Consider the following 26,485-nt stretch of genomic DNA (forward strand, 5'->3'; position numbering starts at 1 on the left):
GCTTTCCCTTTGTGTCTGAAAGTTGCCTCTCAAGACATTCCTTAACAAGACCCAGGCAGGGGCACTGATGGCTCAAACATCCTTTACTTGTGTGACCAGGCTCTACATTAATTTTTTGTCCTCCCAGCTTCATCTTGTGCCTCTGAGTTCCATTATTACGTGAAATCACAGTGTGACTTCCGCAGCTGTGGTTATGAAGCCTCTGCTTGTGCCTCAGATATATGATACCAGACAGTCACACAAACATAGGCCTTCATACCATCCCTGCCGATTCATACAGACACACCTCACCCCCGCTGACAGCAACACAGTGCCAAGACGTTTGCCTGCTGCACCAGTACTCAATCATCTCAAGTGTCAGTCAGCGGCGCTCCCTTCACTGGCCTTGACCACATCACAACAAACCAGGCTGGAGAATGACAAGACAGCCCAGCACATGAAAAAGTCAAACTAGCACTTTAAATTATTCTAATCCTTGCTGTTTTTGATCTGGGCAGCATGCATTATGCCCAGCTTCACCCTTTTAATCTCAAATACTGTCAAAGTGTAGCAGGGGGTGGACACAGAGTCAATGAAAACTGACCAAAGTCCCACATGACAACAACATACCAGAGACGCCAAGCTACATAAACAGACTTGTGGAAAACAACACAAGATGAGTATAACAAATAAACACAGACATACATTTAAAGCTAACCTGTGAGAGAAATCCTCCGAAGTTTCAATTTCTTCCCAGAGAGCTCCTCTTATGTCTCTACTCCACCTTATCTCTCCTCCTTGATATAAAAACACACCCAGCAGGCTCTTTTTCTGTCAGCTTGTGTGGCTTAATGAAGGCGAGCCGGACGTCCTCATGACAAGTGGCAGAGAGAAGGAGCCTGCTCCTCCAGTCAGGGAGAGAGATACTGCCAGGTTTCCTCAACTGCACAGCACAGCTATCAGCTCCCAGCATGCTCACACAGCACACTGACACAGTCCATTTGAAGAAGGAGCCTTACTCACTACCTCACTCCCTCCTCTCCCTCCCTTTCTCTCTCTACTCTCTCTCAATTTTGCTGTCACTACTATTAACATGGAGGCTCCACCCAGTGGTCATTCCTCTCTCTGCCTACACACACACACACACACACACACACACACACAACAATATACAGTATGTGTGTATATATATATATATATATATATATATATATATATATATATATATATATAGATAGATAGATAGATAGATAGATAGATAGATAGACAGATATAGCCACATGACTTTCTTTCAATACAGATATGTATGATTAAATATGTATTTGAAAATTATTTGGGGAGAAATCTGACTTATCAACTAAGCTGCATCAAAATTCAAGAAATCAAGACAAATATGGACACAATTCTCTTGGTACTCAAAAGATATTGAGTTTGAGAATCAATCCTAATGACAGGATTACAATGATGAGCAACATACAAAAAAACAAAACAAAACATATGAACAGTGATTCAGAGGGGTAAGATGGTGCATCATAGCCACATCAGCCGGTAGCTTAAAAGAGAAAACATAAAGTCTGCTTTGTGTCAAAAAGGGGGTCAGATTTTTTGAAAAAGGATTAATTCAAAAGTCTCATGTCATGTGTAGCTTAATTTAGAAATATGTTCAGGGACTCTAGAGATAACACCTTAAGAAAAAAGATGCAAGCCTTCAACAACCTCTCCGCATCGGCTGTGCTACTGTTTTTCTATGGGAAGAGTTGTGGAAGCCAACTAGGTAGATGCACAAGTTGCAACCTCCAGAGCTGAAAAATGAACACAGAAGCCAGACAATCTCATCAGACCCCTTTGTTTAAGAGCCTGACTTTATAGTAAAAATTAACATGTTTTTAGCCAGGAACAAAAAACAGATTTGGTCTGTATAGCAAATTTCCCCATTCATAATAACCGCACTGCCTACTGCTGACCTTTTGAAGCTCAGCCAATGAGATAACAGTAGTATAATGTGACTAAGCCAGGAGCACAACATGCAGGTAAGGTAGGTAGATAGTGATGGAAGAAAAAAATCATCCTCTGTGTTTCTGAATTTCCCAACTCTACAACACAACACTAAAAATACACAACAATCTCGCCAGCAAAAGTAATGCATGTTGAAATGTCAGTAATTAGGTGGGGTTACCAGGTTTGTGGTATAGTTTACAAACTTACCTAAATCTAATGCTAAAGCTTTTTGATGACATGCACTGCAACTTTGCCTCTGCCAGTGTCTACACTATGCTCTCTACGCTACCTCACAATATAACACAGAGCATATTTCTTATCAACTGAAGGCAGCTATACAGAGATAAATTAGTGCTCAACTTGAAGGTGAACAGGATGAACATTTATTCTTCTTTGGACCCATCCTGTCACCTCCTTACGAGACAGTGAGGAAGTCATGAGCTGTTGTTATGAGTCAGCAATTTGAGCCAGGTCTCCCTCTCCTGATCAGTCATAGGACCAGTCGTGATCTCATTTTCACCACCAAACTCCAGATAAACAATGGAGTCTGTCCAATTGACAATTGTGTATTTTTTTGTTAAGACTAGTGCATGACCACTAACCCCATGCTGATGATGCGTTGCAAACGACTGCACAAGATTCCCAGCATTCCTCCTCGTCACATCCCAAGCAGTGTGTTTTTACAGCATGAGTGTACACTTGCCCCGGGTGCGTCTGCATCACAGAGCAGATGTGAGTGCTTGCCTCATGTCTGTTTGTCTTTATGAGTCAACCTGGAGCCCTCTGCTGTGCCGGCTGCACTCTGCAGTCACAGTGACGGAGCGTCCTCTGACTCGTGTCAGTATGCCATCCATGTATTAGAGGAGTTAAAGCCACTTCTGACGTAGACCAAGTGATGATTTATATCCTGGATGAGATGTCTGAATATATCAAAATGCAATGTAACAGGATAAACTTGTTCACTTGGTCATGCCAACACGCCACACGCCACCCTCCGTGTTTATGTCTGATCATATTTCACTTAACTACATCAACAAAACGTCAAAATAAGCGGATCCAGGCCTGGATTCAACAGGTCAGAGGTTTTCGGGGGTCATTACCGGCAACACGGACAAGGAGAAGTCAATTTGGAAGGTGGAAAACCACAAAATTATTTATGACACCACACATCCTTTTATAAGGACAACCATAGAAAGGAAATGGCATGGAGCAACTTATTGGGAGTTATGGGAGTGAATTGGCATCACTGTAATTAATCCTGGGAGTGAATGGAGTTACTACTTTTTCTTCTGTAAATATATACTGCGCGTGATTCTGTAACGACTGCGAGAACTCCTCAGTCGCACCACTCCAGCTGATACGGCGGTGCTGTGCCAGACTCAAAACACAACTGGTGGGGTTTGACGGATGACGGAGCACGGAGCAAAACCGCAGCGGAGCTGTAACGCAACGCACATGCAAGCGGTGGAAATCCACCGTAAAAGTTTGCATTCACTGCCTCTGTAGCAGCTGCACCTCTCATGCATCGATGTGATCTGATCCGCTCTAACCGGATCCACACATCAGTTATCGACCCCATGACTCAAACTTGACAAAGTGCAGTACTCTACAGATAAACAGTGTGACACTGCAGATTTTTTTGGCAACACTTAACCCCAGGTTAGGAACAACCGCACAGCACAGTTAAAAGTATCCCATGTTTTTGAGCCTTGTCTGTCTCACAAAAACAACGCCGCCTTGTTGCATGTATATGAGTCCAGTCAGGTGTCTGCCACACTTTTGAGTCACAGGATTCAACTGCTGCTCCTCTGAGAGAACATCAACATCCCAGAGACAGTGCACCATCAGTTAGCTAGCTGTGCGTAGGCAGCTGTGAAGGAATGCTGGGACCAGAGGATGTGACCATATGGAAGCTGAAGCACGTATAGCGAGGAGGCCTGTCACCACAAACACAGCTTCGGTGTAAAGCAAACACACAGACGACTCAACAGCATAAACATCCTGCAGCAGCACGCAGACACACACATACAATCCATCACTATGAACACAAAAGATCAGCTTTCTTAAATAATCCATTCTGTTTTATTGGCATTTATCAAGGTTAATTGTTTAGATAGGCCGATGTGGGGGCTTTCAATGTTTTCCCTCAAAAGCGGAAGTGCTATTTCTACCCACAATGCACGCCTTTGTGCTCTGATCCTGCTGGCCTTGATTCTTATCGGGACTGTCCTACTATCAACATCCTCTCTTGCCAGTAAAACGCTCACACACACACACACATTTGCAAAACACATGACAGAAAAGCTGGAAGAGCCACTGATCTCTTTTCTCCTAGTGTCTTATTATCTGTCTCTCTGTTGCCTTTTATGTCAGAAAGCAGTGAAGATATTTCAGCCCACACACAAACCGTGGGATGTCACTTCCTGTTGAGCATATTGTCAAACTCTTGGCTTCCTGTTTGTGAGCCGTTCTCATAGTTCAGAGGAGGAGTGAAAGCTGTGGCTTAACCCACCCATCCTGTAGGAAAGGCAATAAAATGGCCATTCTTTTTTCTTTATAATCTTAATCCTTCAACTCTGTCACAACATGATGGCATGCACATTCAACAGTGCACAAAAACCAAAAGGACTCGAACAAAGCAGCCATACAACTCAGCATGCATTGTTTACCTCTTTTACAGAGATTCTATGGTGCCAGATCTTTCCTAATGCATTCTTTGTGTTTTTAAAAAGACAACACACCAGACAAATAGTAAAATCATTTGTAAAATCAACAAAAGATCTGATAAGCAACACTAAAAACTTGCTTTTCGACATCAGGAGCAAAGCGTGTCATGTTGGACTGCTGCTTTCACTTTGGCATCACTTTCCTGCAGCCCAAACAAATGACATACAAATAATGCTGCGCAGACTATGCAAGCGCAACCAAACCCTAACCTGCACCCAGAGCTGTGTTTGATAGGTGACCTGCCCACTCTCTGGATTTCCTGCTAGGCGCCATTTTAAATTTCCAATGCACTATCAGCAGGACTGATCACAGAATTTTGTCCTGCATGAAGGAAATGACTCCAGGCGTGTCTCTACATGCAAACAAACCTGCACGTTGGGGCTGTACTGAATGTCTCTTTTTCTACATTCAAGCTTCTGCTGAGATTTTTGAATAAAGCGGTTTGAATAAAGTGATTCAGTGATTTAATGAGTTTGTCTTCTAATTATTAAATCAACTTTCCTCACTGAATACATGTCATTTGTGCTGCTGTAAGACAGACTGCCACATTAATAAAGGTGCATCTCTCCCTTTGAGTGCATCAAGTGGGAGGAAAAACAGTTTTCTGACTGCAGGGAAAACATTGTTTTTGAAAAGCTCAACAAAAACAAATATGGATTGAAGCAGAATATGTTGTAACATAAAAGCATGTTGTGAATTTTGGTAATTATCACATATATTTAGCTAGCTGCAAATTATTTGGTACAGCTCTGCTGCAAGTCACTCAAATCAGTACTGGAATAAAAGAGAAAAATGAATAGGAGACTAAACAGGCCGGAAGAAAGACAAAAGCAGAAGTGAAGAATAAAAATTCTGGTGTAATTTCAATACCTAGAGAAAGAAAGGCTGTGTGTATGACATGCTTCTGACTGAGAGACAGAGAAATTATTACCAAAATGAAACCATGGCACAGTGTGGCCAATTTTAGGACCACTTTATCTGTTTGTGGAACAGAGGATACGGCTCCTCACAGGCCTACATGATGACAAGCTTATGTGAGCAAATACAGCTCCCATGCAAATCAGCAATAACTGTCAAATGTGTTAGACAGACAGAACGAGTGACATTATGTGTATCACATAAAACTGAATAAATGTTGAGTCTATAAAAATGTCAGAACATAGTGAAACATACACACAAGCTCCAAGAGCTCAGGGTGACATAGTTAGATTGTTTTGTCTAACTAACACACTAGAGATTAAAAGGCATCAAACTTAGATACAAAAGAGAAGAACAGCAAATTATCTTATTTCAGAGCAACAAATACTTGAAACTTAGCCTTGATAAATGTCTTAAACGATTACCCTGCGATCAAAATTGTTCATCAAAATTGATGATCACCTCATTAATTAATTATTTTGGATAAAGTTTAGACTTGGATAGAGCTGCATAACTGTGGCTAAGAAATCCTATTTTGTTTTCTGGCTCCATAAACTGAGAATAAAATATATATTTATACTCTGTGGCTTAGATCTTAACCAGGGTTGGGCCAAATTCAACTTGGCGAGAGTGTTTTATCATGCTCATGACATATGACATTACTTGATGCTATGCTAGAGGCTCCATTTGTCCGTTTTAAAACAAACATAATATTATGTTAATCCAGTTGTTATATTGTTAATCACAAAACCAGCTATTGGTCCGAAGACAATAAGCCTCTGGGGGCAACGGCCAATATTTCAGGAGATCCGCAGTAGTAAGTGGATATCTAAGTTAAGACTTCCTCTTCCATGTCAATTAAAATAATCTCTATAAACAGATACTTGCATATGAGTGCAGATAGATACAAAAATAAGATAATATAAAACTAAATCGTCATCAGACAATAGCTGATTGCAAGACTGCATTTCAGCAAATGCACTCTGCCTCTCCACACAGACTGTATGCAGCCAGTTTGCATAAAATCAAACTAGTTTAAGCTCGTACACTGGGCTGGCTAAACCAGAAATTGACACAAGTCTAACCTTGACAACAATAATTAATCAACTAGTTAATTTTGATTAAAATAATTGGTTAACTTTTTAAATGTTTCATGAACTGTTCTGCCTCTTTTTTTGACTGGTGACACTGCCCTAAAAATGTCGGCAGTGCAGCCTATTGAGTGCTGCTGAGCTACCAAATATGAGACTCAAAACAACACCTTTCTGCACTGTATAGTAAATACACATTTGCCTGATTGTATTATAGCATTGACCGCGCAGAATGATGCAGAATGGACACTGTCCTGGGTGGAGAAGAGGACCAAAACTGATGCAGAAAGAAGGCTAAAATATGATTATGGGGAGAGGATGATGATTATCAAACCATCAAGGCATTAGTGCCAGGCAGGGCACACTGTTCTGGAGGGCCCATTAGAGCTCTCAGCACCACTCATTAGGGAACCATTAGTGACAACTACTTTAACTTCCCAGACCACCCACCTCTAAGTGGCAGAGACAAATGGACTCGGAGAGAATCGACTGTTCCCTTACTCTCATCCCTGTAAACACAATGCATCTGTGTGCCAGCAAGACTCAGCCATGGGGGCCACTAAGTGAGCAAAGAAGTGTGCAAGTTCTCCCTTTTCCATCAGCAGAACAAAAGAGCAGCAGCGTATAACAGGATCAGTCAGTCAGACGTTCACTGTTCTCTAACACGATTAATAGTGACGCAAGTTGAGGGTGCTAATTAATGCTGCCAGCTAAACCAAGCCAAGGAGATGAAAGCCAGTCATGCTCAGCAACAAAGGCTTTCTTTGTGACTTCAAAGGCTGCACACTCATTTATTTCTATATAGTAATACAGTCTGTGGTAATAATAAAACTGAACCGCATGTAAAGGAATTACATATGGTTTAAAACAATATTACAGCTGTTGGAATGGGCTTTTTGTGAGGATTATAGAGTGACCTTTATTTAGATAACCTACTCAAACTCAGGAATAAAGCAGAAAACTAACATGTAAATATGAAGAACAGTGCTTTGCTGCCATGCTGACACTGGAGCAGTAACTGCTCTCACACCTGTTGCTGCTGATAGTTCAGCAGTCAATGAAAACTGACACCGAAGATGTTCTCTATAAAGCAGAAGCTGTTGTGCATCAAGGTTTCAAGCAATAAAACTGCTACTTAAGTATTTAGATGCGGTCAAGAAATAACACACAGAGTGCTAAAACTACTACTTGCAAAAAACAACTGATTAGACTGTGTCAATCTACATACCATTTAAAAATCTTAAAATAAAGTGGCAGTAACCATAGGCTCTATTCTCTATTGTTCTTTTTTTTATATCTCTCTTCCTCTCTTCATTCATGTAGCTGCTCTTACTCTATTTATCCATTCCTTACACTTATGTCCTGATCTTACCATCTTTTCATGTTTTAGATGTATTTACTTGTTCATCTATCTCCCTTTTATCTGTTTTTTATTCTATTTTTTCTTTTATTACATTTATTCTTATATTTTTACAAATTATATTCATTCAGTACTTTAACTGCCTTTAAAAATCTGCCTGCTTTATCACTTTTATTCCTTTTATTTGCTTTATTCTTGCTGACCTTTTGTATACGTATTTTGTTCTTGCCTTTTGGTTGATTTCTCTGTTTGCCATGTTTGTTAATGTTTATTTTATTATTCCATGAGTTCCTGCCTTTACTTTTGTCTTTCAAATCACTTCATAAACAACTGTTTTTAAAAAAGGTGTCAAATAAATAGCTATTATTGTTATTACCTTAATGCCTTGCACTCAAGTTTTTAAGCTAAATTTGTAATTTAAAAAAAGTTTTCCATTGTATGCTGACGCTATTATTTTCCTTACACTGCATTTCATTTTTAAGGAAGGCACGCAAAGTTTAGCCTTTTCAAAAAAAACACATTGGTTGATAAAATATGCACAAAGTTGACTCACAGAGCAAATGGCAGCGTAAACACTGTAAACAAGGCCAGGCGATCCCGCATTCACTACACAAACTCGGTCCCTGAGATTCACCGTTAAATAAACCACCTATAAACACTGTTTAAAACTTCCCATTCACACATTTTCAAGTAAACACAGTCCTGTAGAGACATTTAACGATATTTAGACGACGAAAAATGTATTTCCTTGACTCACTCACCTACGCCGTCTTCTGACTTCAACACCATGCTGTCTTCCTCTGGCAGGTCCGACTTCTAAAAGTTTGAAGTAGTTTCCGAGCGTCGAAACTTTGACCAGAGAGTAGTATCGACAAATATTTTAATAGTTTTTCTTTCTGCCAAGTTAGCAAATACACTTGGGACTAGTTTCTTCGGCAAGTGAAGGGTAGCTCTGCCGAGAACTCAAGGGAGTGGTTTGTAGAGACGAGATTTAACCAGCCAATCTTTACTGCGCGCGAGCCTCTGTCAATACAAACCGGAGTAAATCAACGAGCTTCCGGCTATGACTTTCACAATAAAACCCTCAAACGGCTTTCTTCTGCCTCCAGTGTAAAGAAAAGACAAAGTATTACACAAAAGCAGACAGACAAAAAAATAATATTTCAGACGATGAAAAACATAAAGCTAAAATAATGGTCAGTGATGATTGGTTTACATATTTGAGGAGTGAGAAGAAGTAAAAACTTATTTAATCTCATCCCATCACTAAAAATTCTTGAATTTTAATTAACCAGCTTCATTGTCCATTTAAAACTATACTGCAATTAATTAAATATCAAAACACCCACATACTCAAAGTCAAATATCTAAGATTTTTCATTATTTATTATTATTATGTATTTATTTATTATTTCATTATTATTTACAGAAAAAGGAGGAAGATAAACTAGGAAAAAAATACATTTTAAATAACCAAATAAATGAACAACAATCCCTGAAAACACCTGATGACTGTCAAAACCCCTCTATATCCCTGTACCTTGTGAAAATCATGTTTTTATACATTATTTTATAGTGGTCATTGCCTCAGCTCCATATTAAGACTGTTCCATAAATTAACTTTAAATTGATTTGCATTACTACCGAATATCAACTTTTTTTTAGAGTTAGATAGCTATGCTATTCAAGTCCACATACTCAAACCATACACCTCCAGAAAGTAGCAAACATATTTGAATCTATGATCATATTACATATTAAAGGTCTAGTTTGTAGAATTTAGGATTGTCTCACGACAGAAATGATATGGTTAGTAATATCCATTACTATGTTTTCATTAGTTTAAAATCACCTGGAAAAAAATAGGCCTAGTTGGGTTTCTGCTGAGATATAGTAAATGCACTGCAGCATACACGGCCTCTACAGCATATTGGAAAATCAAATAATAAACAATTCTTATTTGTTTGACTCTTATTTTTAAAGAAGAGCTGCTCCATATCCGGTAACAATCTTCTATCTCTGCAGTGTTGACGTTGCTCAGATTAAGGTGCAGCAAATGGGCCAGATGACGCGTTTGACGCTTGTGGTTACACCCTGTTACCAGGGGCACTGTGTTCTCTCTCTCGCTCTCTCTCACACACACACACACACACACACACACACACCTAACTGTTGTTGGGACATGGTTGGGGGCAGGGAGAGAAAAGTGATTGACACACACAGACAGCAGTTCACCGCTGCTGTTGCTGATCTTGCGCTTGTTGCTGCATTTGATTCACCACATCCGCAGAGAGCAGACGTGTGTGTGTGTGTGTGTGTGTGTGTGTGTGTGTGTGTGTGGCAGTCATACTTTTACCATTCTTTAGAAAATAGCAACAACACCTGTCTGCGGTGAAGACATGACCTAATACTTGCAAATATAATCACAGCATATTCGCACATGTCTAACATCAGTACAGCTGCTCATTGCTTTTACTGGCCTTACAACAATTTGTAACATTTTGGACTATTTTTTTAAAAAATAATTTAGACTACACTTCTCAAAGCAATGTTAGAAATACTGCACCTTTTTATCATCAGGAACATTTCTGTGGTTCAGTTACACAACTTCAAGTGTTGGCTCACTCCAACAAGATTACAGACACGTACATTCGGATGTGTCAGTAATGCTGAAACTGGTTCTACCAAATCCCAGTGATTCTTAGCAACATGTTTTATGACTGATTCACCTTGCCAGAAACCAGCACCTGCCCATGAATAACAGCCTCATCTTTTTTTTTACTATCATTTATTACTTTCATGTTTCATCCTGGCCCATCTATACACATTTATGCTGCCTGTGATCAAAGGAGCACCTGATGGCTGCACTAGTAGGGAGACGTTTTTTGGCTGCATATCTTAGAAAAAACTGCAAGGGCACCCAGCTTTCGATCCCCTTGTTAAAAGTGAATACATCAGCCTGCTGTTTGTATAACACCTGCTCGGCTGTCAGATAGGAAAGTGCGAGCCTGTCCCTGCCTGTTGATGAACGCTGCAGAGCCAGGAGGAATGCTGCGCTCACAGCCAGTGAAAGAGGCCAGGGGAAAATACCTCCTCTCCTATCCTATCTGATGCACAAGGAGTAAAACATGTGCAAAAAGCTGGATGTCTAGCTATATTTTAACCATTTGAAACCTGGATTGTCATCAGTTTTCTTTAGCTTTGTTTAGACACCTTCTACAGGCATTTAAACCATTGAAACTTTTTTTTTTATTAGAAAACATGGGGGGTAAGGCAATGAGCAAGGTGGCAAAAAAAAGTCCAACAAATTGCAAGACCTAAGTTAAAGGTGATAACCAAAAACTTATTTTTTAAATAAAAAATAATAATAATAATAATTATGAATGTGTTGTTTTTTATTTGAAATGTATGTTACAGAAAAAAACATTTAATCAGGCAAGTTTCTTTCTTTGTTTTTTTTTTTTACATTTCCTTTTCATTTGGCTTATTTTCAGGTAATTTTATTTCATTTTTTTAAACTCATTTTTAGGCCATTTCTTGTTTAGTTGCTTGTTGCCCTCTTGCCATATTTTGGGAAGGAGTCAAGCTAATTTGCTTAGGTTTCGAGGGGTTAATGGCAGGAATAAAGACCAAATATTGGAATTCAGCCCTTTTCTCAAGACCATATCAGCTCAGAGATCATCAAGACACCTAAAGCAAAAGCACAAACCCACCCTTGAGAGGCCCTGCAGTCTGCATGGCCACTTCAGTTGAGGGGCTCACCCTCAAGCTGTGGCCCATGAATGCCTCAGTTGTGCTGCCCAAACTCAACAACTGACAATGTAGCCTGTGTGAAGTGAACCCTGTTCCCACAAAGTTTCAATTCATTGTTCAAGAGTTCATCCATTCCCCCGAGCACTGCAGTAAATCTGTGCTGAAGACCTCAGAACAACTGAAACCAGAGAACCATTTGACCTTTAAATGAAGAGATAATCGGTTGATTTCAACTCATTGTTGTCTGCAACTTCCTGATCTACACAAAGACATGCAAAACTGATCCTCCAACGTCAAAACAGCGTCATACAAGATTTTGTTCTTGCATGTTAAAAGATGGAGCTGGACAAAGTGTTCTTGTTTCATCAAACATCTCTGTTGTTTATGCAGTTTTGGTTCATTTTCAGGCTGCTTCAGTTTGAAGGTAACAGTAACACCTGACAGTTTAAGGTTATACAATACAAAAAAAACCTTCAAGGTTATTTTACTTTTATTTTGCAAGTATTTGCTTTTGTTCCTTTGCTCTGTCTGCAATGATGGTAAAGCAGATTCAGTAAGAAAATCAATACAGGGCTTCTTTGTCAACTTCCAAACAACTAAATCTGCAACAGCAGGGGACATTTTAACCCCACACAGGCCTTTCATGGTCGTATGACGGAATAGGCGTTGTTCGGTCTTTGCGTACCATGTTAAGCCCTTAGATCACAGTGTTGTTGCAAGAGACAGAGCCAGTTCTCAGGAATCCTGGCTCTCATGTTTGAAAGGTGCCTCCTGTATTCCTCTGTCCACTGGCTGACCATCGAATGTGACTTCTGACTTGTGTCATTAAGATACTGGAATTTTTAACTTTGATACTACTTTGAAAATGCCTGATTAAAATCTCTGTTAGATCGAAGCATTGTAGAGATAAAACTATTGGAGCTCTTAATAAAGTGTGCGATTAATTTGATAAATTAAAATAAATTGATAATTTATCAATTAATTGATAAATCAATATTTCTGACAACAGTGCTATTGACTTTAAACAAGCAATTCAGCATGACAGCTCTCTCCATGGTGGTCAGATGTCCCCCTCACATTGTGTCTCTTTCTTTAGATTATGAAACATAGATTCAGCATTTAATGGCATATTCCAGCAATAAAGCAGGGAGAAAAATGACGGTCAAATTAGTGCAGCAAAGGCTGAGATATCCTGACGTTTATGTGACAGAAAAAGGTAGCAAGAGTACCATTGGCATCATGGAGGGGAATTCTTCAAAAAAAAAGAGAGGAAAACTTATTCCTAGAAAAAAGGCAGAAATGGCCGAGGTCCAGGCACTAAAGACGGTTCGAGAGTTCAAAGGGTTCACACCCTGAGGAGGGTGCAAGCCAATACAAATTGGTGTATTTTTAGTGCTTCTAGCCCGCTGAAATAAAGGCCTTTTGTATTCTTTAAACCATGTTGAGTGCCTGGACCTGGATTATTCATGCCTTTTTTTGGCAATAAATAATCCTGACTTTTAGTGATTGATATCTTTCAAACTCCATGACCTTTGTTTATAACGCAGCCTTTCTTCTGTAAATGAGTACATAATTTTCTCAAACGTTTAGAGAACAACATCCAAAGGTAGAGAAGACATTGTGATAAAAGTCACCTTGCAGGGTTCCTACACATTTTCATGAGCAAAATTTCAAAACTTTTCCACTTTTCCTTTCTTTTCTGTCCCTACTTGCCTGTAAATGTAATTTCAGCTTGCTAGCACACATGGAGGGAGAGACTGAATTCACTGACAACAAACTGTGTGACACATCAACGCATATTAGAGTTATGCTACATGGACAGCTTCAGAAAATAAACCTGCTCTAATGTAACATTATGTGGAAGGTAATCCATGGAAGAGTACTGTAACAATTTCATTACACACAACAAAATTCAATGACTTTTCCGGGCCTGGAAAATGTGATTGTGAAATTTAATTACTTTTCCAGGTTTTCCATGACTGTGGGAACACTGGCTTTAATGCAGAAAATCAGTAAAATGACCTTTAACTGATAAACGTGTCTGAAGGGTTAGGTTTGGGACTTTAAGACCAGCTGTGTGTGCTTGGCACAATGTTGTGGTCAACTTTCCACAATCATCAGTATGACTGTAACTGTACGACAGAGTTAATCCTGAAACCACAAGGTTGATTGAGAATCAAAGTAACAAGTAAATCTATGTGTTTAAATAACCTGAATTAGATGGGGGAGGAAAGGGAATATAATCTTAACCATCCCATGAGAAAAGATGCCATGAGTGACCCCTGCTGAGCATCTGCTGTAATTACAGTCCAAACTGCAGAAACAAGAAATGGCATGTAAGGAAACTTTGCACAGTAGCCTCTCTAACTGAACTTGCTACTTGACATTTCTTTCATGTAATCCTGAGATGCTTTGATCATGTTTTTAAGTGATGTTTTTTTGATGATTTTTTTTATATTATTATGTGCTGTCCAGTGTGGATGTTGATGTTTTTTGTCGTTTATATTTTTTCGCTCTCGGTGCAATAAACGGGGCAATAAAGGTTTCAATCATTCATTATCTGAACACACACATCACTAAAAATGATCCCTAAATGATGAATGATCCCTAAGGAGCCAGACATTGTTATACAAATACCCACGCAATTGCCTCATATTTCTTAACATTTTGTCTTTGACTCACAAACAAAACTAACTTCCCAGAATTAAGAAACAGGAGGTTATAATTTCAGCACACCTGTTTGAAAGAGATGAACAACAAGCATGAAAAATGTCTCTGTTATCAGTATGATTACTACATGCATGGCGGACATTCTTCGGCATAAGCTGTGGCGGGAGTTTAGGATCTCCATGCATCATGACTCATTGCACAAGCTGATTTTGAAACCACTGCTTTCTTTTTACAGGTGCAGTCAGAGGTAATGAGACCTTTGGATCAATCCATCCCATAATTTTCCGGGTGAGAGGGTGGGCGGACCTGAGCGATTAATTACTGACATGAGCCATGAATACATCTGGCTCTCATGTCTCTTTTCCAATGTGAATGTGAGAGAAAAACACTCAGTGGGCGACCAATCACTTGGCAATTACAAACATCAAGTTCTATTTTTAACATACACCACACTCTCCATAACAGCGAGGCAATTTTCTTCATAGTCGAATATATTTTTCTCCTATTTTCCTCACCTATATACATACAGAAATACTGCTGTCAGAGAATATGACTTTGCAAATCCATTTTAGGAAGAGGGTGTGAAATGCAGAGAGCTGCTGAAGTAGGACAGCCTGTCTAGAAGTCACTCTTCCTCAGGCTAGACTCGCAGCATTCTGCACTGCATACATTTCTGCAGTTGACATCACACCCAACAAGCGGTGAAAGAGTACGGGCGGACAAAGCATTTGTTCATCTATAATTTATTATGCATAAGTCAGACTAACAACTACGGAATGACAAAATAAAGGTCTGTTTGTTCATAGATGAATCATGTATGCAGGCATGAAAGCTTGATGCATGTTTGTGCATTTACAGTACAACAATAAGAGTTACAGTATGTGATAAATGTCAACGATAATACAAAAACACAATCAAGAACATTATTTTTCTGTTCGCCAGCAAACATGCTACCACGCCTGTTCGTTTCATGCCATTTCATCAAGATAAAAACCAAGAACTCGGAGAAAAACAAATCCTCCCATGCAGCCAGAAGGATCTTATTTGGCTTATAGAGCTGTGTGGATTTCATCTGCCTCTGTTTGGATTCCCACACACGCCTCTTTGAAGCAGCTCGCTGGCAGAGTCTGTCTCCTTCAGCATCCAAGACACGTCAATCTGTATCACCAGTGGTATAACACTTCACATGAAATCTATAACATACAAATGTTGTGTTCTTCCTCTGTATATGTACACAGGAGCTTACTGATCAACCATGTGGGTTACAGAGTGTGTTAAGGTTGAAAATCCCATGTGTTTATCCCGCTTCATAATCTGAAGGCCACTGTGATAAACTGCACATTGTTTTGTCGTATTGCAGTTATTGTGATAAATAAAGTATCCTCCTGACTGTATATATAATACATTGTGTCATATCCATGTCTCTGTATTAGTAAGCCTTTTAAGCTTACTAATCACAGATCATTTACAGGTTACATATGTATTGTTTATCATGCTTATTGTTAATACATAAGTGTATTATATGTTTAATGCCATGAAACGTGGAGAATACTATCATCGGGATATGATAGCATGCATTCATTAGTTTGAAAAACCCACAAAGCCTCCTACAATAACACAGAGGTGAACAATACTACCTAAAATTACGATATATCCGTTAAGTTAAGTAACGTAACGTTAAGCAACAAAATGGCAATCAATAGCAAACTAATAACTGCATTAGCATAAAGAGCTAAAGTTAGCAAGCTCTTAAAGTTAGTAGAAGTACAAGTTATTTGCTGCTTAACGTTACCTTACCCAGTTTTATGCAGTTATACTCTATCGAAATATTAGTTAGTATTGTTAATTGTAGTTCTTTGATTGTTTTAATTGATACTGCCCCTTTTTTTGACGTCACCATACCGTGTCTAAAGTAGGAGCCATGTACACCGCATTTACCAGTAATCGAAGTTTTACACTAATTTGACAGCTTGCCTCGACTTATTAAATCCGGTTTCCTTGATCTAACTCTTTTCTGTGGAATCACATGGTTTTCTGATTTGTAATCACTTTTGATGTCCAGTTCTGTTTTCACAGTTATTTCCAGTAAAACAATCAAAGGCATTCTGCTTTTTTCATCCTTTACTGGAAGTGTAATTCGCTCACAGTAAAGCCGTGAACCTACGTGCATATGGCAGAATATTTATAGTACATATCATCTGACTACAAAGTAATATCATTTGTTTTGGGGCCAATTAGACTCCAGTGTCAAACTCTTTGTTAAACCTCTGACAAACTCAAATAGCAGAAATCCACATTAACTTGGGATTTTGGGGAGCTATTGCTGTATAAAAAAGTACTTTGAACATAAACCACAGATACAGAGCATATGGAAATCACTTGTATTCAACCATGTTTTATAGCTGGGTGTGTAATAACCCAAACAGAGGTAATCTGTAGACGTCTGAAACAAGTTGTCAGTTCAAAATGATGATTATAAAATTAGGAATAAGTAATTTATTTTCAAGCTGACAAAGACGCCCAGGACCCCAAACAGAACCACAACAATAATCATGTTGGTGTCATTACCCACTGTCAATACGGGCCCGTGCCCTCCTTTACAACCAGCTGATTTGGCAAATATTCTGAACGCTGCTGCTGCTGCTGCTGATGGGTTTGTTTATGCTCCCAAAGGGATCACTTTGTCCTCAGCTGCCCCTGGCGTCCACATGGTGTAATTTCCATGAGAGAAAATCAAGACAAAGCTGCGACACACCTGCCTCACAGCACAGACGGAACTCGTAACTTACTGCGATGATATTAATCAGCTAAATTACTATCACGTCAGCTTTGGGCAATGCACTTCCCGCCATCAGTCCCAGCCTGTGCCCTGTGAAAATTAATTGGGCATGTTGAGTCACACTCACAGTGACTGTGAAAGTTAGACTCACAGTAACATTTACAGTCTGAAAGAGCACTGACATAACACTGTGCGTGTGTATATTTCATTAAGATACAAATTAAGAGTGAGTGACAGTTTGAGACTTTGGGAAATAAGACCTGAGGTCACCCAGCGAAGCTGCCAAGTGACTTTTTCATAACTTCTTGATAATGTTTGCACTTGTTTTTTCATATCAAACAGCATTTGGCTATTTTTCAAGAGTGATTTAATAGTGCTGCAGATACGGCGTGAACTCTCTGGACGATCATTCGATGAGTCACATATGAATCACTGGCATGATTCACGATTAAAAACAGAAACACCAACACTCACAGAACACTGCCCAATCTCCTCCCACCACCTGGGGTCTAAAATGCAAAGGCTGCCATCATGACATGAATGTTTTATAATGCAGTTGAAGCAAAAAAACTGACACTTGCATGTGGGTGACAGCTGGAATTAAGCCTTTGGGAGGCTGAATATTAAAATGACAAACCAGTGTCATATATAAGAGGACTTTTTCTTCAGTTCTACCCATATGTCTATTTCTGTCACCAAATACTTCATACCAGAACAATCCAGATTACTTCCCCCTTGAGTATCCAGAACTAAAAAAGTAAGGCCCATCTTTTTACGCCCGTCTGTAGTGCTGATTCAGGTGTTTTGAAATCACTGAGACAGCACCGTTTCCCCTTGCTACGCACGCAGTCAGCTGATTCACCACAAGCCAGCGAAGCCGCTTTAGTCATGTCAACACTGTCTGCCAACACAGTTTCAAACACTCCCGATGGCAACCTGTGTGCCACCCTGCAGTGCAGTGTAATACAGTTGTGACACTTAACAACCAACCCTAAACAAACCTCCATCACAGTCCAGATCATGCTATTACTACAGTGTGAAAGGATAAATCCGGGAACAGATGGTAAGTATAAAAACACCTCCTAAAGAGGCCGACGTCTTAGCCAGCTCCACTTCTCCATCTGTAATTACACTGGGAAGCACTGAGAGTTGTTTATCCACGTTTAGCAGGTGATCTCCAGTAAACACAACCCCGTTATTGAAGGACACAGAGGCAAGAAGAGCCATTTTCATACAGGGGGAGAGCAGGTTGTGCAGGAGCAGAAATGTGTGGCTGTGTTTTCACCTTAGGGTTTCAGTGTTGCCATACAGCACGCAGATCTCTTACACTGTGTGAATAAGGATGTGTGAGGTTCAAATCTGGCGGCAGATAGTGTGTGAGACCTGCTGGGGATTAGATCTGCTCAGTGAAGTAATAACATTAGCTCTCTCTCTGTCTCTAAGTGTGTGCGCACTGAGGTTTAAGTTAATGAGAGCTTCCTTAGCCTCAAGAAGCTCCCTCTGTTTCTATCCATCTGTTATCATCTCTGGTGGAGCCATGTGTTCGGTCACACGTGCACACAAAGACCTTCAATCCAAACCTGTTGATTAGTAAGACACATGCCGACAATTAAACTATCAAAAATGCATTGCAAGGCCCACACTTTACCTGGAGCTTGCTGGAGTGGCTTCACAGCTGGACACAAGAACGTCTGAAGGCTGGACACGCAAAGTTCACTCACTGACCCCATAGCTTCAGTGTGTGATATGTCTATGAGCGTGTGAATGTCTCCGTCAGTGGATGCTCCCTGCTGACGATTCAGATTGAAAGAGATGTTGGAAAGGCCCGGGCTCCCCCGCTGTGGCTGCTGAGAGTCACTCCGAGTTCCCGGCTGTTCAGTCCATGCAGAGACTCCAACTATAAGGTCCTGCTCTCTGTCACTCTGCTGCACCTAATCCCCCCTCAGCTGGATGAATCCTCCGCCAAGCTTTCACACTCACCTACTTTCTCTTCCCTTCCTCGATTAGAATGTGCAACTTGCCAGGACGCTGAAATCACTTCTGCTTTCTCCCAGTTCCCCTTTTGTGCTGGTGCCTCCCTCTATCCTCCTCTGCTCTCTCTCTCCCTCTCTTTCTCTCTCTCTTTCTCTCCCACTTGCACTCTCTTGCTACTTTCCATGTTAATTCAAGCAGATATTCTTAGACATAACAGATTGCACACGCAAATGGAAAAGTCAGGTCGTATCTTAAAGTATCAGGACATAACTCTCTTTGTTTTTACTTTTTTGCTGCGACCAAATTTGCCTGATAATTTGTGGAGACAAGGGGAAAACCAATTAAAGAAACAATTACGGAGAAAGTTTCACTCTGCATTACAAGCACGGCCAGCTATCAGCACGTCGCTCTGTTTAGTGCGGTGCAGTCAGAGTTCCAGCTCTACCCTCTGTTGCTTTTTAGCCTCTAGTCACTCATCATTTTTGGCTTCAAAAGCTTTGTACATAAAATCAAGATTTCATTGTTGCTTGGCAACGGGATGGAAGAAATGATTTGCTCCCAGGCAAAACACTGTGAGCCATTTGTTTTGATTAGATTATATCTTCACACCTATTGAGGTTATTCACTACGACACAATCGCATTTTTGGAGGTCTCGGAGCTGTATAACACACACAGGGTTTTTTTACACACACACACACACACACACACACATACACACACAACAAAATAAACAGGTCTGGTTCTGTCACAGATGCGCTCATAATCAACAGCAATTGGTTTCATTTTGGATTTTCACTTTCTCTCATGGAGCAAAGCGGAAATGTTTACCTCCACTCTTGAACTCCTGCCACTCTGAATTAGCCGACCTGTCAGTCACACAAAGTGTTCCTCACTCTTTAACAACAGCCTCTCTCACTCAGTGTCACTCATTATAGAAGTATTTCACTGCTGGACAGAAGGCCTTTTAATTAAACTAGAACATCTATGCACTAGAAAGATGGTGATACATGACCAGAGAAAAAAGACAAAAAAGGACACTTTTGCTCAAGTACCTTAATGCACTGCGCTGCATTACACCAATAAACGCTTCTGCTGGTGGGTGACATGATGCAAACTGGCATATGTGAAACAACTACAGCCAGCTGGCAAGACATAAGCTAGTATTATAGTTAAACAGTAGGCTAAAATGTGTTTCTGAAAACATTTGAGACAAGAAATAGGCAATGCAGTAACAGAATCTTGGTTTATATTTGGTCAGCGCTGCTTAGTTTTACCATTTGATCTCACTTTTTTCAGCCTCCGTTTTCACTGTGCCAGAAACAGTATGGTGCCCACTTCCTGTTCAGAAGCTCTCACTGTTACACCTAAACATGGCGCTAAAATATGTTTCTGAAAACATTTCAGGAGAGAAATGGGCAGTGCAGTGAGAAGGGGGGTCTGTCTCTTTATATGCTTCTATACTCTTTGTGTCCACGCTGGTGGCATGAGTGGCAGGCAAGCAACAGCCCAGAGAGCAAGCGAAACTCAGCTGGATGACTAATTTGCATCAATATGCATCATCCGGCGGACTTTTGCATGGTTAGATAGTGGAAAGTTTACCACAGTTCACTGACACCTACTACCCACATTGTTTTGAAGCTGGTTGAAAATCGGCAAAGTATAACTTTAATTTCTCAACTCTGCCCTCTCTGTCGGTCACGCTGACATCAGGAGCAAGCATGTCAGCGACTCAGGCTATAGGTGGCAAACTCATAACAAGGTATACCTGACAGATGCTGTTTCCTCAGCCTGCATGGCTATGACATCACTTCGGACCGAACAATCATTGCCCAGTTCACGGCCAAAAAAAGTGGGGCCGAGTGCCTCGCAGTGACCCATGCATGAACTGCAAAGTCAGTCCTGACCACTTTAAAATGCTGCAGCTGCACATCACCCCGAGGAGTTGCTCTGTCACAGGAGGAACAGCAGCACAGCACGTGGTGAAGTCAGCACAAATGTTTCGCTTCTCGTTTTTAGTATGCATATTACCCCCACCTTCCACACGACTCCACATTACCTCGCTGAATAAGAGTGTGTTGTCAGCACCTGGCTGAACACCTGCAGAGGGTATGAATAAGAAAACAGACATAGATAGATAGATAGATAGATGGTGAGTAGGTGTGCAGAGTGCACTCATCAGCCTAGTTCCTGGTCCTCCCTGCTGGCAAAGTTCATCGCTGTAAATGGAATAACATGTATTACACTAAACTGTCAAGTGGCTTTGCCTGAGTCCACATTGCAAATTGTAAGTACCCTGATGAAAGCCATGAAGGCAAATTAGCTTCGGCAATAACAGTAAATTTCAATTCATTATGCTTAATGTTGACCCATAAGGCCTTGTGGGTTATTTCAAGCAAAGTGCAACACACAGAAAGAGACTTAGAGAACCAATTGCAGTCGCTAACAGCCTGAACAGCACTTGAAGGTTCCCTGTGGAGTTTTTGACCTGTAGTAGCGCTGTGGAGTAGTTTTATTTGTATCGTGCAACATAAATTTTTAACAGTTTAAGTTGTAGACCAGGAATACTCAGCTTGCTTTGACTGGGGGCCACTTTTGCAAAATGAAATTAGCCCAGGGGCCAGTTAATATACAAATATTAATAATTAATATATAACAGTTAGCCTGGAATCCTGGGTCCTTTTTATATAAACAAGCAACATTTTAATGTTTTTATGCACTTTGGCGCCTTATTTACACCAAGGTACAAGTACAAAAAAAACCTAATATCGAACCATTGCTTTTTATTGTGAATTAGAGAATTATCAGCGAGCCACTCAGCACCCTACCCTGGGCCAGATTTGACCCACCAGCCAGGCCAAGTATCACTGTTGTAAGCTGTTGACTGTAGTGATTTTTGGTGCGTAAATATTCACATACATGCTTAGTTCAATTAACTGTGAATAGCCAACAATCTGCAGTCAAACAGCAGAGAAAACACATTGTTGTCAGCCCACTATAATAGAATAATTGCAATAAAGCTCACTCAAATCCACAATAACACATTACAAACAGAGCAATAATCCTAAATAAGCAGCTTCTGGCAAAGGTGCTGTTTTGTAGATGATCCCTCAAGTGAAGAAAACACTTCCTCATGCAATAAATACGTTTCCACATTACAACAATATCTGATGAAGCCTCGCCTAAGTGGTTTAATGTGCATTTATGAAGCAAACATCTTTGTTTAGCACAAACAGTGGCTGTTGAGATTTTCTCTGCACAATGCTGCAAGCTGTCTGTAGTTCTGGCCTTGAACTGGACTTACAAGAACACTTAATTTGAGCTGTTGTGCATACATGCCATCAGGTGGACATAGCATGGAACAACACCTTTACTCGTATCACAAAGCCAGTGTTGGGGAGGTTAATTGAAATATAACAGGTTACAGATTACTGGTTACCCTATTAAAAATAATAAGTAATCTAACTTCATTAAAGTAATGCAACTCATTACATTTAATTGTTTTTTTGATGAGTTTTCTGACAAATGTTTTAAATTGGGCGATAAAGCTGAAAAATGTGTGGAAATAGGACAGATATGACAGATTACTGTCCTTACCCTACCATTCGCTTTCAATGCCAAAACCCAACTGTCTTCCATCTTCCGAGTAATCAGGACTCAACTATGAATTTAATGAGGTCAGACCTATATCCTCCAGACTATCGTAACCCTAATCATTCAGTTTATAATCCAAATATGGAAATAAAACGTCAAAAACAGGATAAATTCTAGATAAACATAATCCAAGTTTAGTCAAAACACGGTCCAGAAATCTACTCTAACCTCTTAAAAAAACGAACTTTGGAGTCACAAGCTTGAAATCCCTTATTGGATGAATTTAACTTCCGGAGGGTGGGGGTGGGGGGGTTGACTGACAGGAAATGTGAGCAAGACAGAGAGAACGACGAACAACACGCAGCAAAGGACAACAGGTATGACTCGAACCCAGAATGCTGCAAAGGCCTCAGCATATAGGGTCCACTTTTTCATGGAGTCTGGTACTTGGTCACACAATCTGATGGGTCACAGACTTTTCCACTGTAATCCCCTTTGTAACCACCAACATTATAATTAACTGTATTTTAATTAGGTCTTCATATGTTTTCCTCATAGACTCCATGGTTTTCCTTAGTAATTGTAACAAATTACAAGAACATTATTTTGTAATGTAAACGTGTAGTCATTTCCCAAGACTGCATACAGAAAATTGAAATCCTCTAAACAAGTCATGAGCAAACATTGTTTATCATCTACCTCTGCAGACAGTCTACAGGGAGATTCTGATGGAAATCAGTCATATGTTTGTCTTCAAACAGTCGGGTAGGCAGACAAGTCTTCTGTGTGATGAAAGTGTTTCCACAGTTGGGTATAAAACCTACAGAAAGCCTTGTGATCTGTGTTGGTGGAACTCCTACATACAGCAGCACTCTGTTAGCATCACCTGCAGTGACTAACAACTGGCTGGATGGGAGCAGAACGAGCACCTCTGCCGGTACGACTCGACTGAATACTCGCCAGAATAAAGCTCAACAGGCTAAATATGGCCTGAATGCGCTAAGTAACATCCTGCAGCACCCTGCCCACTTTTCATTTCAGCTGTCTCAAAGCATGAACATCCTCCCTTTGTCTGCTTCTCTTTATCTACATCTCTTTGTGATAGGAGGAGATTTAAAGATGAGAAACAAAGGGATGATGTGTTTATCTGGTTCCACCAATCAGCTTACATCATTAAAATAATCAAGTTTATTTCTAGACTGGCATCTCACATGGGTAAGTAAGAAGAAAACTTGCAGCACAAGTGATTTAAAATGTACTTTGAAGTAACATTTTTTCAACTTTTTCTCCTTTTTTATGTTTTGACTTTCGCGTCACACTTTTTCTCAGCAGGAACATGATATGCGCAATACGCATAAGTCCACTGAGACTTTGCTGCTGACAGCTTCAATGTGCTTTGAACAAGAGAGGAGCTTAGTGCTGGAGTAAACTTGTCTGATCACATGGGTTCAGGGTGACAGTATGCAGCAGAAAAACAGTAGAAGCAACTGTATTTCAAACTGGGAGGAGAGATGACACCCATAACCACTGCAACCACACGTACCTGCTGCTATAGCGCACCACGCCTATAAGGCGCCACACTGCTTCCTTTGTGTGCACAAATTTCATTATGCAAAGGGAAACCGAGCTGCACTGACAGGTGCAGGTAGATGGCAAAAGAGCACGGAAAGAAAAAAAGATAAAACAAAGTCATTTTGACAACGTGCAGCTCAGAGCCTTTGAAGTGAGTCTTGAAACAGAGCAGCACCCAATGAATCCCAAGATAGCTGGTTTAGGGCACCTAGCAACATCACAGGAGCAGAGTGCAAAAACACAGTGTGGTAATCCCATCAAAAATTTTCAGGAGGTGATTCAACGCTGCACGGCTGTTAAATACACTGCAAATACATATGTCAACATAAATAATAAAATAGAGCAAACACAGCTGCACCAAAATAAAATGACGTCTGCTGGAGTCTTGACAGCGGATGGATTATTTCCATCCTCCTTCTCTGACTTGAGTTCAACAGCCACAGTGCTCAGGAACAGAAGAGATGATATGACTTATACTTACTCATTCAGATCAACAAGCCATCGATTGGAATAAGGAGGTGTCAGGGACAGTGTGAGTGGTATGTGAATGTGCTGGGAGCTTCAGCATGTCCCTTCTCCTGTGCCTCACACTTTAGAAGATAATTACATAATCGGTGACTTCAGCTGAATTGCAAATAGGAAGGTACTGACAAGGGTAGGGGACTGCAAATAAATTATTATCCTTTTTGGAAGCCTAGAGCAAACATGCAGCATGCCAGAAGTCATACTGGGCCATGTATGCCTTACTTATAAGTCAAAAACCTAATGAAAATGCAAAGACTTTTGGTAAGTGAAACAGTACAATTTTCTGAGCAAGCAACCTTCATCCTACTACGTTAGACCTAAACTTTTTTTTTATATCTTACATGTAAGTCACAGTCAGCAATGTGGGGTACCAGCCCTCTTTTCTCCCCACAGAGCATCAGTTTTGCAATGAGGCCATTGCTGGTGGTTCTATTTTGAGATGCATTAAGCTCACAGAAAAACTAAACTGCTAAATAATTGAGATGAAGTCTATCATAGCCTAAGATGAGCCATGAGCCAGCTCATCACAGCCTGACATCATCAGCGGTTCAGGGTGTGGGTCACCCTATACATGATGTCAGGACATTGAACTTCCTGTAAAAGATGGTTTTACAGCAATGAGGACAATTTTATAAGTAGGCATTTTGTGAAAGTGTGTCATCTGGAGAGCCTATGTGCCTCAGACTGGATGCCAGCGTGGTATGAATAAATCAGTTTGCATCTTAATTCCCACAAGAAAAGGGACATTTCTATCGTTCACACTGCATTCATTCTAGTGTGTAAATATGTGGATTTCTACAGTGCCCATGCTGTCATAGCTGCAGTGCCATGCTTAATAATTCATCATACAGATTATTTTTATATCCTTTTGGCAACGAATACTACAGGGGACACCTGTTTTGAAGATGGCTTATTAATACAAAACCTTTTCTGTGTCAGTTTAATTAACACGAATAATAAATCTCTTTTGGAAATAATGCATGAGCACTGTACAGTCAGTCATGCTGTCATCTTAACAGTCCCACCAAGCATTCAGACTGGCAGCAGTATGAACATCTATGCTGTCATTTCTCTACACTTGGCTCAGCACAGCACGAACACTGTAGACAGCAATGCTGAAAAAAAAACACACACTCATGGTGCTGTCAGGGGCTCCACAAAATGGCAAACAGCCTGTGTAAAAGTGGGACCAACCGTGATTCTCCCCCTCCATCCTGGCGGTCCTGATGCTGCCGCAGGCGTCTCTGCCCGGGGATGTCTCTCGCCAAGCGGCCGCAACAATCCGGATACCTTCCTCCCTTCCTTTCCGGTCTCTCTATTTCCCTCTGTCTCCGCTCACCTCCTCCCAGGTTTCTACTTGATGGCAGGCTCTTTCTGAATATGTAAGCTCACTCTGAGGTGATACTTTCCAGCTTGTTGCTGTTTTGTTTGTCCCCAGTTGCCGTTTTAAATGTGTGTGCGTTGATGTTGTTGGCCGCCTGCTGATATGCATCCAGAGCAGCCCGGTGCACATGTTAGCCCCGCCCATCCCAGATGTGATGTCACGC

At 40.5% G+C, this 26,485-nt stretch overlaps 1 protein-coding gene across 4 annotated transcripts in view; it reads right to left on the bottom strand.

Annotated features, from left to right (window-relative positions):
- The window catches only part of cyth1a (cytohesin 1a), a 51,248-nt gene extending 25,052 nt beyond the window's left edge, over positions 1-26,196 (bottom strand). Inside the window, exon 1 of one of the 4 annotated variants that reach the window (XM_088090906.1) lies at positions 26,133-26,196. In XM_088090906.1, coding sequence (XP_087947032.1) covers positions 26,133-26,151 — 19 coding nt within the window. In that variant the 5' untranslated portion in view covers positions 26,152-26,196. Of the gene's footprint in view, positions 1-697; positions 957-8,834; positions 9,080-18,923; positions 19,280-26,132 lie in introns of those variants that run through there. The other 3 variants (XM_042504948.2, XM_042504949.2, XM_088090905.1) reach the window with 3 other exon arrangements.
- Positions 26,197-26,485: the final 289 nt, after the last annotated feature.

This window comes from Plectropomus leopardus, chromosome 18 (assembly GCF_026936395.1).
Source record: "Plectropomus leopardus strain MGB_pleo_1.0 chromosome 18, ASM2693639v1, whole genome shotgun sequence".
NCBI classification, from domain to species: Eukaryota; Metazoa; Chordata; class Actinopteri; order Perciformes; family Serranidae; genus Plectropomus; species Plectropomus leopardus.